At 40.6% G+C, this 15,757-nt stretch overlaps 2 protein-coding genes across 4 annotated transcripts in view; both read left to right on the forward strand.

The window, feature by feature from the left end:
• Adgrg2 (adhesion G protein-coupled receptor G2) overlaps window positions 1-1,203 on the forward strand; it is a 69,797-nt gene extending 68,594 nt beyond the window's left edge. Inside the window, exon 27 of the mRNA XM_051178893.1 lies at window positions 12-1,203. Coding sequence (XP_051034850.1) covers window positions 12-196 — 185 coding nt within the window. The 3' untranslated portion in view covers window positions 197-1,203. The remainder of the gene's footprint in view (window positions 1-11) is intronic.
• A 4,798-nt stretch (window positions 1,204-6,001) lies between these two features.
• Window positions 6,002-15,757, forward strand: part of Phka2 (phosphorylase kinase regulatory subunit alpha 2) — a 73,268-nt gene continuing 63,512 nt past the window's right edge. For all 3 annotated transcript variants that reach the window (XM_051178894.1, XM_051178895.1, XM_051178896.1), the window contains exon 1: window positions 6,002-6,304. In XM_051178894.1, the coding sequence (XP_051034851.1) occupies window positions 6,227-6,304 (78 nt within the window). In that variant the 5' untranslated portion in view covers window positions 6,002-6,226. The remainder of the gene's footprint in view (window positions 6,305-15,757) is intronic.

The following is a 15,757-nucleotide window of genomic DNA, read 5'->3' on the forward strand; positions in this document are numbered from 1 at the left end:
TCCTTATCCAGGCAATGCATCTACAGAGAGAAATGGGGTTTCTTTCAGCGTTCAGAATGGAGATGTGTGCCTTCATGATCTCACTGGGAAACAGCACATGTTTAGTGACAAAGAAGATTCCTGCAATGGTAAAAGCCGGATGGCACTCAGAAGGACTTCAAAGCGGGGAAGCTTACACTTTATTGAGCAAATGTGATTCTCCTCTTCTAAAGTCAAAGCATGATGTTGATGATGTAAAGTGTCCAGTTTTCTTTTTACACAATGTGAGATGTATGAAAATCAGATTGTTTTCTACTCAGCAACCTCTAAAGAAACATAAGCTAATTGAGGTCAGTGGTTACTCTTGGAAGAAGAAACCATGGCATAATTATGATCTTTAGACATTTGCAATTTGGTTTCTTATCTTTCATTTGAAAGAAGATTGTTGTTAAAACCACAAAATAAGATGGAGGAAAAGAAAAATGAATGTTCATTTCCAGTCACATTTTAAAGAAGGTGTTATCCTTGATAACATCCTAGGAAAAATGTTTACTTCAGTCTGTCGGTGAGTTTAGTTGTGCATGCCTTTGTTGTATATAAGTTAAAGTCTAGTGACTCACATGTCAAAAATCTTATCTCTACCTTTTTTATATTTATTTTCTGCTGTGTAAATTTATTCTTTTGTAGAATCATGGTTGCATCATTTTATCTAATGTGATAACTTACCTGTTCAGTGAATTCAACCCTCCTTTGGGAGATCATATAGGATGTGAAATTCAGAAATGTCGCTGAAATCAAGAAACAATGATAAGGCAAACTGAACAATTATAAACAGACAGTGCCACAATTAGCTCAGAAAGTGCCTTTGAGCAATCAAGAAAAGGTGCCCACACTGGGCACATATATCCCTATGAGCTTATGGTTTGGAAAACAGTGGTACCACATTTTAGCCCTGAGCATCCTCTTGGATGCATCCTTATGCAGAGGATGATTTGTGTAACCATATTTGACACTTAATGCCAACACCCATGCCCGGACTTCAACCCTAATGATCAGATTACAGAATCTGCATTAAGATGTTTAGTTTAATACAATGGTCATAGAGGATAACACTGTAATCTAAACCATGTCAGAAAGATTATGAAGGTGGAAAATATATACACTGCCACTTCTCAGATACCTAGAGCCCTTTCCAAAGAGGGGATCAGAGCAGGGTTACTTTTTAAGAGTGTGCATTTGACAAACAAATCAGCTCTTTAAATAACAACTGCATGGTACGTTATTGTTACAACTGCTACATTCTGGTCCAATCAGCTTTGTATGTATTTTTTAAAACTTGTCAAATCTTGAAAAGTGTACAGTGACCGGGGGGTGGAGGGCAGCTACTGGAAGTAGTGAACTATCCTGTGATAATATGTATACATCTTCAACTATGATTGTTCCTAGTTATAGAGGGTCTATCCTACTTCTCATTTATACCTGTTTGAGTGATGCCTCAAGTACAGTACATCCTCATTAAGAACATTTCAAATTCTTTTAGTTAGGTCTTTCACTAAAGCTCCCTTGCATATTTTTCAAGCAAATGTTGTATCCCAGACTAATCATAGTATGAATATACATTTCTGTGTGTGTTCATTTGTCTTTGCAAAATTTCTTCTCCAAATTATTTAATTATTTTGTATTTATATGTTACAATGGAAAAAATGTTAAAATCAGTGAAATAAATTTTCAGTTAAGACCTTTAAGTTTGGTTTGCATTCTCTCCCCCCACCCCATGCCCTGGCACCTTGGCCCAGAAGTGGGAGGACACGCCTTCTGAACTTTTGGACTGTGAAATTAGAAAATGACTTGCCTTGTGACGTGGGAGAGTTTTCCCAGGGCTATTTTCTATTTCATCTTCCTCTTTCAAAAGCTTGCTGCCATTGAACTGTAGGAAATGTATGAAACTCACTTCAGATTCCATCCTAAAGTCTTCTTCCACAGCCTCAAACAGTGGGGTTTCAGGAAAATGGAAAGATTTAAGAGGCTTTGAGTCTAGTTAGCGTATGGAAATCCCAAATGGGGAGAGCTGGCTGCCTCTAGACAAGAACTGTTTGAGCAGGCTCGTTCCTGGCTCCTCAGCTCCTACAGAGAAGCCAAGTTCCAAACTAGATTTGAGGGTGAGGGTGAGAGTGGATGAGACATGCCAGAGTGCACCTAAAAGGCACAATACCACATGTCCTTCGGTTCCTACAATCCTTGTTTTTTGTATTATGCTTCAATTCTGGTCCTTAAGCTAAATTCTCTTTGTTTTTTATTTGTTCATAAATTCAGAGCAATAGCATGACAAGACAGAAACAAATGTTTCTGAGAAGCATCCGTCTCTGGTTTTAAAATTGTTCCCCCAAACTGAGACTCTGTTGTAAGGGAGACAGAAGAGCTACTATTATTCAAGGATTGTTAAAGCGGTGTCCAACATTTGAAGTGTTTCCTCCGTGCATTGGAGAAATCTCTGCCCAGATAACGCAGCAATCATTGATTCTACCTAGGACTTCGGCTGATTTTAATGAGCTGCACTGTAATTGTCCTCTTTAGAAAAACTGTTGCACTTGGCGACTCATGTTGATCTAACAAGGTCACCTTGGAGGCATGTGTTTTTGAAGGGTATTTCAATGGAGATTTAATATACTGAGTGACACACTCACCAAGCATGCTTGTTTGGTGGGTTTTTTGTTTGTTTGATTGATTGATTGATTTTTGTCTCCCGATCAGCAATGAAAGACTATTAGTTTGTCTCTATCTCAGCTCCTTCTTGGAATCTGAGGGACAGAAAACAGGAAAATCTGAGTGAGTACAATAAAAACCATAATATTGACACTGGAAATCAGAGATTAAGAGCATTTCTTGCTCTTGCAGAGGACCTGATTTTGGCTCCCAGCTCACGCAGGGTAGCTCACAGCCGTCTATAACTCCAGTTCCAGGAGATCTCATAACCTCTTCTGACTTTTTTATCTTTTTTTTTACACTTTATTTTTTATTAATGTATTTTTTACATTCCGAACCCAGTCCCTTCTCCCTCTTTTCCTCCCTCTGTCTGCACTCTCCCCTCCTCCCATCTCCTCCACAGAGGGGCTAAGTCCTCCCATAGGAAGTCTACTAAGTCTGTCCCATCATCTAGCTGAGGCAGGACCAAGACACCTCTCCACCCCCACACCCACATGTCTAGGCTGGACATTGTATCTCTCCATATAGAATGGGCTCCACTAAGTTAGTTTGTGCATTACTGTTAGATATTGGACCCACTGCCAGTGGCCTCATATATTGTCCTAGTCACACCATTGTCACCTATACTAAGGGAGTCTAGTTCAGTCTTATGCAGGTTCCCCATTTGTCATACCTGGGCTAGTGATCTCTCACTAGCTCGGGCCAGCTGATTCTGTGGGTTTCCCCATCATGGTCTTGACTCCTTTGTTCTTATTTTTCTCCTCCCTCACCTCTTCTAACTTTTATAGGCACCAGAAACATAGTGCACATACATACATGCAGGCAAAACACACATACACATAAAATAAAATGAATAATTTTAAAAGGAAAATAAAATTGAATTAAGTGTTTTTAGCAATATATTCATTTTTCTTCCACCTCAGTTTCCAGATATAACATCAAAAAATCAAAGCAGATGCAGTTAAATATATTCTTATGCAATAAATAGCATTTAAAATAATATTTTATTAATTATATGAGAATTTCATATAGTTATTTTATCATATGTATATCCATATAGCCCCAGATTCAGGATCCTACTGACTTAGTATCCAGAGAGCTGGGATTACAAATGTGCATCACTGCTTCTAGTTCTAAAATATAAGCTTTTAAAACATGTAATATATATGTTCTTTACTGTGAAGCAAACCCTATAGTTCCTCAACTCTCCATCTTATATAGCTGCAGCAAGCTGGAACAGAGACAAATTTAACAGTCTTTACACTATTGTAATGGAAAAGTAAAATGATTCCAGGTCAACTAAATTGTCATAGAAACAACTTAATTTGGTTAATTGGTTAGCTTCAGCAAGTTGACTTTGGAGTCAAAAGACATGAAATCTCTACTTTAGATGTTGGCCTCTAAAATATATTCTTAAGCAGCTTCCAATGAAAACATGAGCCATCATAAAAATAAGCAATGATGCAGCAGAATATAGGGACTCAACAGTAAAGGCACACGTAAAGATTACAGATGAGATTCTATTATGAAAATTTGATGTTTCATCTTATTTACTCCAAAGACCACAGCAAGTCCTGAATGGAAGTACATCCTGCACTTCATAACTTGAGATCTAATCTTAAAACAAAAAGGAGTTGAGAAGGGAGAAGGAAAGATAGGGGATATGAGGGGGACCAAGGCTTGAAACAACGTTTAAAAGTTTGTGAGCTGGATGTTGGGCATGATTACTATCCCAGCAATTTGGATGCTAAGAAAAGGAATACTGCTGTAGTGGGATATTCAATGAGTTTGCGGTCACTCTTGGATATATACTGCAGTGGAGTTCAGCCTGGGCTATATGACAAGACTTCTATAAGAATGTTTCAGGGAAAAAATGTATGTGAGCTGATAATGACTTAAGTGTTTTAGTTCAGGACCAATCAAAAGGGGACTCAAATAAGCAGGCCTGATTTTCATTCAATCAATATTGAGCCCTAAACACATGTTCAATCAACACTGTTCCAGGCATGGTGGGAGATACCAGGCTATTTCAGTAAGCAATCCATAACCCAGTTAGAAAAACATGCCTCAGCTGAAAACAGAAATAATACAAGACAATACGTTATTTCCAAATGGTGATTAAAAGAACTGATTTCAACGCTATTCTGTGAGCCAAGCATGTGCTAAATGCTCTTGACCTCATCACTCTACAAGTTATGCAGTCTGTCCCAACAGATAAAAACACTAAAATTCAAACAACCAGAACTAGAATAAAGTGCAGTTTGAACTGACTCTTTGACTTATCTTTACTGAAGAAATTGCCTTGGGAAACCAGGAAACGGGGAAAGACAATAGGAGCATGGACTGACATAGTCCTTAAGGCAAAGATAGGTTTCAGGCAAGGAAATGGGTCAAAGTGAATTCAAATGTGGGCCAGATTTTGGTAGTTGGAACAAAGTAAGTAGCCTGTAGTTAATTAGCGACCTCGACAACTACGGAAGCCAGCTTTCAAATTATACTACTATAAATGAGCTGAAAGACTCTCCTAGGGGCTAAGGTCATAGGCCACAGGTGCCAGGAGTGTATATGGGGGACCGTGTTCAGGTCTTGCTGTTTTTGCTTTCTTTATTGGGCTCCACTTTTGTTTTCAGGTGAGGTTTGGGCCAGGGCAGGGCTACAATGGCGAGTCATTGGAAGGATGTCAAAGTCTCAGATGAGTTTGGCGGCCCGCTCAGTAGACCTTGTCACTGCTGACCCAATAAGATGACTTGTTGTCTGCCTGGGTCCAGTATTTCCGAGTCTCCTGCGGCCTGCTCCATTTTCTTTCCCCCATCAGCCCGCGACCAGCAGGATTCTGCTCCGGAGGAGGCGGGCCAGAGGCGGGGCTGCGAGCAGAGGGCGCCACCTCCTAACGTGCGGCCTATGGGCAGGGCTCCACCGGTTCCACTTCGTGGTGCGAGCCGCTCTGAGGGGTAGCCTTGGCAACCAGGTGGCCACGACAGAGAGGTTTGTTCCTTTAGCCTCAGCTGGGGTTGGAGGTCGGTTAAACTAGGAGAGAGATCAATGACAAAACTTAATTCTTGCTCAGAGTATGGCTTTCTGTGGCTCCCACTGGCCTTCCTCTCTATATTCCCCCCTCCGGTGGATACTTGGAGAATTCCTTTCCATACGAGGGGCGGAGCCGAGTCCAGCTCCGGTGGGCTTCCAGGCAACCCGGAGGCACATTATGAAGTCCCGAAAACAAGAGTATGGCAAAGGCCTTTATTTCGTCACGGGTATGTTCGGCTTGGCCCTGCCGGGACTAGAAACCATCGCGGAGGCGGGGCCGCGATAGCGCCGCCACCCCGTCTCCTCCCCCGCAACGCCCAGCGGCGCAAAACTCTGGTTGGCTTGCCTCGCAAATCATACTTTGGTTCTATCATTTTGAAAAGTCCCGACCTCCTCCCGCCCAGCCCCATTCGGAGCACTCACTGAAGCTGAGTGGGGATCAGACCGGCTTGGCGGCTGCAACTTTGGCAGACACCACCGGGCAGATTCTGCGCCACTGCCGGTGAGCGTGGGCGAGATGCGGAGCAGGAGCAATTCTGGGGTCCGCCTGGACGGGTACGCGAGGCTGGTGCAGCAAACCATCCTGTGTTACCAGGTAAACTGAGACCAGTCCGAGAGAAGTCCCAAAGCTGCCCTCTTAATATAAGTCCTTCTCCCCTAGGCCTCTCTCCTCTCTTGAGACCTGAGAGCTTGCAGTTAGTTAAGAGGTTTTCTACTTTAGTCCAGTCCTTGCTAGCCAGTTATTAGCCTCCTCCCCTCTCATTGCTATTCCTTTTCTTTTTACTCACAAGTCAAGCTTTCTGGTTTTTGGACCCTTGTTTTCCTTTTTCTATTTATTTGTTTATTTTTTAAATCGGAACAGGACCCCTCAATATCCTTCCTGGGTGCTTCTTTTGGATAAAAGAGGTGTGTTAGGTTGAACATAACAACTAAGTAAGAACAGTGAACTTTGGGAACAGTAGACATGAATGGAAAAAAAAACAATCTGTCTTAGTGTGAGCAACTGCTACTGTCTCTCCCATGAGTTACCCTGTTAGACATCTACCTGAGAGGGCCCTATGACCCACTCAGGTTGCTGCTTTGCAGCCAATAAAACTTCTGAGCACATAGCATCACCATCAAGGCAGTACAGCTGCAAAGCTAAGCATATGGTCTCAGGTATGAATATGCCTGCAATGCTTTACTTGGCAAGTTATGTGTGAGTCCCCAGTGTAAGACCACTGAGCTATTTTTGTTTCCAGTGAAGACACCAGCTATGTTGCTTGCCTTTAATCAACAGTGGCTATTTTTAGGGCTTTCAGAGTCAAAGAAGGAAGTAGCAGTTGGTGGTTTGAGGCTTGACCTACAAGTTGGAGACCCATGGTCATTTGCAAACCATTTTTTTTCTTCTCAGCTGATTTCTCAGCCTTGGCTCCTCACTCAGGAAATACTTAGTATGTTGCTTTTATATTCAAGACATTGTACATAGTGCCGTGCCTACATAAAATGAATGAATGGTGCTGCCGGTGCTGTGGCTCAGTAGGATGGTAGCTTACCTGGCATTCTCTGTGCCCTAGATTGGATTTGGGAGTACTACAAAAGAAAAACAATGTTTATACCACAGTGAAATTTATGAATAAGGTATAAGTTCAGTATTCCTTGTTTGAAACACTTTGGGGCCAAATGTGGCTTGCAAACCAGAAATGTCTGGATCTTAATAAGTCATATGCATACATACATCATAATAGCCACAGTACTCCAGACGGTACCCTTTAGTTATATCCATTGTTATTTCTGCATGAGATTATGAATAGTCACACTAAGTGCAATAAATAAAGACTTCAGCAGAGTTTCACTAAAGACCAGCTTATCTTTTGCAACCAAAAGAATTTTCTGCAAACTTAGGAGAAACACTTGAGTTTCCAAAGCTCATTGGCTTTGGGGATTACTCATAAAAGGACTGTAGTGTTTATCTGGAGACCTTTGGAGAAAGACACTGCCACACCCCCCCCCCCCCAGCCAAGCCATATTTGAAAAGGGAGTAAGCAGGTAAAAGGAGGTTACTTTCTCAATTAAAAAAAAAAAACCTGGGACTAGAGAGATGGCTTAGTGGTTAAGATCACTTACTGCTCTTCCAGACGACCTGGGTTCAATTCCCAGGACCCACATGGCAGCTCACAACTGTCTGTAATTCCAGTTCCAGAGGATCCAACACCTATGGCAAAACACCAGTGCACACAAAACAACAACAAAAGGAGGTTGCTTTTTGTTTTTATTCTCAGAATGTAATTACAGATTAATATTGTCAGAATTCCTCCATTACTGTGATAGAACAAGCTATAAGGAGAACTGATAAAAGAGCTTTTTTTTAAGCTGGATAGTGTTGTCATGTGCCTTTAATATCAGCACTTGGGAGGCAGAGACATGAGGATGTCTGTGAGTTTGAGGCCAGCTTGGGCTATAGAGCAAGTTCCAGGAAAAGGCTATACAGAGAAGCCCTATCTTTAAAAAACAAAAAAACAAACAAACAAAAAAAAAGCCAAGGAAAGCCTTGTTTTTCATGCCAGACCAGGATTTGAATACTCAATTCTACCTTGAGACCTTGAGCAACATGTATAACCTCCTTTCCTTTTTTTTTTTTTTTTTTTTTTTTTTTTTTTTTTTTGGTAGGGGACTCACTATGTAGTACTGGCTGGCCTAGAGATCAGCATGTAGACCAAGCTGGTCTCAAACTGACAGTTCTACCTGATTTTGTGTCCTGAGTGCTGGGATTAAAGTTGTATACTACCATGTCCAGCTCTTTGTTTATCCTTTTTGAGTTAACACCTTCATCTGTAGAATGGGGATTGGGTTATTGTAAGGATAAATGAATGTGTGGTGTACATCCTGGGGCATTGTGTGAAATCAGTAAGTAGTGGGTGCTTTTGATATAGGCCACATGTTGTTACTCAGTCCTTGCAAGATCATTCTGGCCCAGGTTGCTCCCTTCTCTGGAAGGCTTGATACCACTTTCTGGTCTTTGGCCATAATTATGTGTTCTATTGGTATAGTCAGATCCTAAGTACAGATATTTCAGTGACTCCTTCCTATTCCTCAAGCAATGTCTCGGACACATTAAAGGCATCCTTCAATCCTTGTTGAAAAAAATATTCCCTGTGGGTTCTGTGTCACCCTAATGGCAGAGCTGTTGGTCCAAGCTTGCCTTTGCTCAGGAGCAAAACAGCTGTATTCTCACTAAAGCTTCAGGATTGGACTTTCCTCCACAACATTTTAATGATTAAAAACCAGTTGTCTAATCTTTTAGTTGTATTTATTTTGGAGGTAGTCAGTGAAAGGCCCTCATGTTTTCTCTTTTCCTCTGAATAACCAGAATACTCCAGACAGTTCAGCTGGGAAAATCTGTGAATCTGCAAGTAGACAATTGCATGCTTCCTCATCCAGTACTCCCCTGCACCCATTCTGCTCCAACAGTTATTCACAGTGTAGAGGCTTAACTTTTTCAGGGCCTCGTCATCTTTTCTGAGTGATAATAGGTAGATCACCTGTGTTCTGTAATCTTTATCATAATTAAAAATGAGCTAGGTTTCTGTACTTTCTGCTGTACTGTGCCATCTTCTATAGTTATGTGCATGTTTCTCACACATTTTTCAAGTCTGTTCTTATAAGCTCTGAACTCTGTTTTTTTATTAGATTTTTATACTGTGATCAGTAATATTGGTTTCACTGGTCAGAGATATTTCCTAAGTATGTCAAGCTGATCATTATTTTTCCTTTTAGATCAGTAGTTTATGCACATTGTCTAGCATGTCTAGTAAGTCCTTTATTGTGTCTGTAAAGGAGAAGAATTTTTTACATCTGTAATTTGCCAGATATAGAATGCTTGGCTACTATAATTATTTGAATCTTTAAGGCAAAAGGAAAGACCTATGTCTATAAAAGGGTCATTTAGCAAGTTTCATTTTGTGAATGTACATTCTGAGGAGTCTCTGCAGATATCTGTTGACTTTTAGAAAGAAATTTCTAGATTTATTTTAGCCTGTATAAAATATTATTTTTAACATTTCTTCAGTAGTGGCTCTGTTTAAAGGCTCATTAATATGTGTGAAGTATGAAGTAGTGGTAAGAGAATATGAACCAAAAATAATAACTAAATCAGCGCTCTATAGTTAGAAATTATTGGGTATAATAAATCAGAAAAGAGACTAGGGCAGGAGCTACATTGTGAATAATGACAGTGGAATTTAAAATGAAAAGAACAACATCAATAGAAAATGGTATATAGAATAAGTAGCAGTTTTAGTGACTAATTGTAGAAGAGTTTAAAATAATATAATTAAGTCTAGGAAGCAGTATGACAGAAGACTGAGAAAGACTGTGTCAAAGTGTTCTAAGTCCTTTATTGCCCTAGAAGGGAGAGTAAAGGAATTGTAATGGCTTTTCAGTCAAGAATTACCATTAAAATAATACAAATGAAGAGGTGAGAACTTAGCTCAGTTGGTAAAATGCTTGCCCTGCAATCATGAGGGATCCAGTTCAGTCACTAGCAACCATGTAAAAACCAGATATGGTAATACATATTAATTCCAGCACTGAAAAGGTGTAAACAAGCAGATCGTGATGGATTGCTAGCCAGCTAGCTAGCATGATCAGAGAGCTTCAGGTCTGTCTTTGGGTTTTTATTGCTGTGAAGAGAAATCATGACCATGGCAACTCTTATAAAGAATACATTTAATTGGGGTTGCTCATTTCAGAGATTCAGTCCATCATCTTCATGACAGGAAGCATGGTGGCCTGCAGGCAGACATGCTGCCAGAACTGAGAGTCCTACATCTTTCAGGCAATAGGAAATTAACTGACAATTGCACTGAGGAAGCTTGAGAAAAGTGACATCAAAGCCCGCCCCCACAATGACATACTTGCTTTATCAAGACCACACCTCCTAATAGTGCAACTCCCTTTGGAGACCATTTTCTTTCAAGCCACCACATTCCACTCCCTGGCCCTTCCAAAAGCTTATAGACATATCATAATACAAAAAAAAAAAAAAAAAAAAGAAAGAAAGAAAGAAAAAGAAAAAAAATACATTCAAAAGTCCCCATAGAACAGTCTCAAACTTGTTTCAAAGAGATGCATGGCTGAAGCTTTCCCAGTTCTGGTTCTTGCTGGGGCTGTAACGTGGCCCTCTCATTCAATTATATCTTCACCAGCTTTCTGTCTTTCACTGCCTAAGCTTGGCTGTCTTAAAACTTACTCTGTACACCAGGCTAGCCTCAAACCCACAGGTCCCCGAGCCTCTGCCTTCCCAGTGCTGGGATTAAAGGTGTGCCCCACCATACATGGCTCTAAGCTTTCTTTTAGTTCATAAGTTGGAAACTTAATATAGGTTGAAAGCAACCTTGAACTCCTGATCCTTTTGTCTCTACCTTCCAAGTCTAGGATCACAAGCATCCACCCCACTATGTTTATCTGAAAAAGAAACTATAATGGAAATGATGAAATATCACTGAATCACAGTAAAAACACTCTGAATAAAAATGTATGGGATTCAATTAAAATGGAGTTTGAGCCGTACATAAATATTATACAAATTTAAATCCTTAAATATGTACACTAGGAAAGCAGACAAAACGTAATAAACTCGAGATTGAGAAAAGAGCAGCATGGTATGCCCAAGAAGATAGAAGAAAGGAAGTGGTAAGGAGGCTAGGGGTAGAGTTTGTGCCTAGCATACACAAAGCCCTGGGTTCAATCTGCAATACTGAGTATGGTGGTACATATCTACATACCTGTAAATCTCAGCACTTGGGAGGTAGAGATAGGAGGTTCAAGGTCATCCTCAGCTACATAGTGAGTTCAAGGCCAGCCTGAATGCAAAAGAATTTGACTTTTATTCAGAGAAAACCACGAGAGGTTGTTATTAGTTCTTTTAAGAGTAAAATAATGGGCATGATCTAAGGATAATCTAGAAGCCACCTCTGGTTCCTTCATTTCCTCATCCCACCTTTAATAGAGTTTTTTAATGAAAAAGATGAATGAAACATCTCAGCTCTGACTCCTGATTGGTTTCCTGCTCCCTTTCTTTCCCTCTTGCTCAGAGCAGTGAGAGATCTTCCATTGGCACTAAACTCCATTGTTGTTTACACTTTTCCCCTGCCCATCATCATACTTAAGCTGTGTTCTTCCTGTGGCCTACCAAGATACTGGCTAGCTATCCCTCATGCCACTGGTCTCTTCTTCACTACCAGTGGCATCCTAGTAAGTACTTAACAATGGACTCCACTGACTTGTATACTTTGCATCTATGTCAAGGGTCATACCATGAGCAATGGTTAAGGTTCTTGGTGCACAAGTATGAGAACCAGACTTCAAACCCTCAGAATACATGTAAATTTTGAGTAGGCATGGCATCCTATTTGTAATTAGGTTTTTTTTTTTTTTTTGAAACAGGGTTTCTCTGTATATCCCTGGCTGTCCTGGAACTTACTCTGTAGAGCAGGTTGATTCTGAACTTAGAGAACCACCTGCCGCTGTCTCTCCCTTCCCAGTGCTGGGATTAAAGGTGTCTGGGACTAAAGATGTACACCACCACTCAGCCTGTTTGTAATTCTAATGTTCCAAAGATGGAGATGGGATCCCTAGAACTAGCTAGTTGGTCAGAATAGCCAAAATAGTGATCTCTGAGTTCAAATGAGAGACCCTGCCCCAAAGAATAAAGTTGAAAGTGATAAAAGATTGCTCTGGACATCTGCATTGGGCCACCAAACACATGCATATAGGTATAACAACAGAGAGAGAGAGAGAGAGACAGAGAGAGAGAGACATACAGAGACAGAGAGAGATTGATTGGTGCTACGCACATGCAGTCCTAGCATCCAGGAGGCTGTGGTTGGGTGATCAGTTCCCGACCAGTCTAGACTATAATGAGACCCAATAAAAGAGTGAAGGAAGGTAAGAGGGAACCATTACCAATTTTTCATTCTTCCCAGCAAGCCTTTCCTTATAAGTCATGGTATAGTCACCTGTTTGGGCACCCAATTTGCATAACAGCTATTTGAGATTCTGCTTGTTCTTCTCTTAGCTGCATTTTCTTCATTACAAATCTGTTAACTCCTAAACATCCCTCAAATCTGCACACTTCTCATGCTTTTTTATATTGTTATCACCACCTTTTTTAAAGATACTAGTCCTGTCATTCTCTATCTCCTATACTAACTTTCCCATTCATCTTCTCCCTGCTTCCTCAACCCCTTGTCCAGAATTTCTTCCTACTGTGACCAAAGCAAGCTTCTTCAAGGACCATCAACATTATTCTGGGTTCAGGGACCTGGAAGGATAGCTTATTTGGTAATGTGATTGTTGTGCAAGTATTAGGACCTTGGTTTGATCCTTAGCACTCATAAAAAGCAGTGTGTGACTACACACACACTTGTAGTCCTAGCACTTGGGAGGCCAAGACAGTAGTGTCCCTAGGGCTGACTAGCTACTTTAACCTAATAAGTGAACCCTAGGTCCCAGTGGGAGGCCCTGTCTGAAAAAATAAGGTGGATCCCTCCTTAAGGAACAGCATCTGATGTTGACCTCTGGTCTCCCCATGCACAGACACAGGTGTACACATACACACACACACACACACACACACACACACACACACACCCACACCCACACACCCCCCACCCACACCCCCCACACACCCCCACCCACCCCCCCACCCCCGAGGAGAGACCTGGGAGATGGATCAGCAGTTAAGAGCTGAGTTTGGTTTCCAGCACCCATGTCAGATGACTGACAACCATCTGCAACTCAAGCTCCATGGAATCCAATACCCTCTTCAAGACTGCACAGGCACCTGTACTCATATAAATATATCATACATATATACATAATTAACAATACAATCTTTTTCTAAAAGTACACTACGTTCGATAAAAGGCAGAAATAGTCTATGAGAGACAGTTGTCTTGTTGAAACGAGGTACTCCATGAAATCTTTTTTTTTTCTTCCTGGTGCAATCTAGCTTCCTATTTTCTGCCATCTTCTTCTGTAGCTTTTGTGGTACAACAAAGAGGAGTGCTTTTGCTATGCTTTTTTCAGAGCAGTTTTAATTTATTGTCAGTTAAAAATATTTAAGTCACTGAAAAACAGAAACATCCTTGACTCCTCCACTCACACATAGAGGACTGCAACAGCCTGTGTAGGGACAAGATCTAAAATTGTTTTCACCTTCATAGGGATACAAAATATCACCTAGTCAGATCTCATCTCTCAGTGAAAGAATCACAGCATATAGAATCGAGGTCATCCTTCTTGTGAGCTGACAGCCATCATAAGCTCTGTCTTCTTTCAAAACGAGCTAGAGTGTAGAGATGAATACTTTAGCTATACCAGCTTACTGTGAATAACAAAATGTGAAACTTGAGTGGGCTGTTTCTTTAAATATTTCACCAGGCTTACTTCTGCCATGTTGCCCTTGTCATTTGTGCTTATATTTCAAATATTTTTTTTTAAAAAATTATAGGACTGGGATAGTCCTGTGTTGCCTAGGCTAGTCTAAAATTCCTAGGCTCAAGTGATCCTCCTGCCTTAGCCTCCCAAGTAGCTGGAGTTCTCTATATACACAACACTATGCCTAACTTGTTACTTATATTTAGATGTGACTGCTAATTAATAGTAGTGTGACAGCTATCTCACAAAAGATAAAGAGATTACAATTGGCGGTCATAAAAGGCAAGAAGTGGATGTAGACCTATTTGAGTATTTTAGCCAAATATTTTGTCCTCTCTTGAAAAAATTTCACACAGAAATTTCAGGAGTCTCGAGATCCTTTGTGTCTCTCTATATAATTATCCATCAAAATCCACTGTGAATTCCTGGAAGATCCTTTGAAGACCTCAAATCAAGATCCCACAGGTGCTATGGAGGCAGAGGAGGAGAATCATGAGTTCTAGGCCAGGCTGAGCTTTTTATCAATACACGGTCTGGGAAGAAAACAAAACAGATATAGAGTGGTATACTCTGTCTTTTGAAGCCAAAATTGAAATTTAAGACATAAAAGTCAGTATTGCAAATGCAAGGATCAAATAATGACTTCTACATTGTTTCTGTTGCTGTCCCTGTGTTCAGTAATCTGTGGATACTTGAGACTTCAGGTATTGGCCAATGGGGAGCTGATTTCTCCCTTGAGTTTGAATGTCTTCCATAAGTTAACATAACACCAAACTGAATATTGACATCTCACTAACTGCTCCCTTCTTACTACAGGGATTGATGAAAGAGTTGCAAAACATTAAAATCTTCTAGGAGAGTGATTAAAGTCATTTGATGGAAGTTAAGTGACCCAGCACTGTTCCTGTAAGTTTGGAAATATCTAAGATAAATGATCTGGAATGAGTCAGTTGCCTGAGGCATGTGGCTCCTGACTTGTATGTTTGTAAAACTAGGTGTGGTGGTGAGGGAGCTAATAAGCACAAAAAGAAAAAAAAATGAAGATTGCATACCTGTGGTCTATTAGGTAAAGCAAGAGGCAGCCACATGTAGCAGCTCACATTCTCTCTCTCTCTCTTCTTGAACGTTAGTTTCAAAGATAGCTTTTGTAAAAATCTGATAGGTAAACTTCAAGTGGTCTAGAAACTTACCACTGAAAAATGTGAACTCTTGAGGCAGGAGAGATGGTTCAGCAATTAAGAGCACTGGTTGTTCTTCTGGAGGACCCAAGTTCAATTTCCAGTACCCTCTGTAACTTTGGGGTATCTGATACCCTCTTTTGGCTGTTATGGGGATCCTAAGAAGATGCAGATATCCTGGCTGTAGTCTGCAAGGCTGCCTTGTTCAAGCTGTTTTGAATGTTGGATCACCAGCAACTCTGTTTCAGGGGGTCTGGCTTGATCAAACCACATTAGTCTAGAAGGAATCCACAGCTTTTTATTTTCTGTGGAAACAAAAATAGAAATCCTTTTCCCCAGTAACTTGTCCTTGAACTTAAATTTTGGAGTCAAAGCATTTTTCAAATATATAAATTGGATTGATCCAGCAGAATTTGTTTTAACAGTTGCTATTATTTCCTCAGTAGTCA

This window comes from Phodopus roborovskii, unplaced genomic scaffold (genome assembly GCF_943737965.1).
Source record: "Phodopus roborovskii unplaced genomic scaffold, PHOROB, whole genome shotgun sequence".
Taxonomy (NCBI): domain Eukaryota; kingdom Metazoa; phylum Chordata; class Mammalia; order Rodentia; family Cricetidae; genus Phodopus; species Phodopus roborovskii.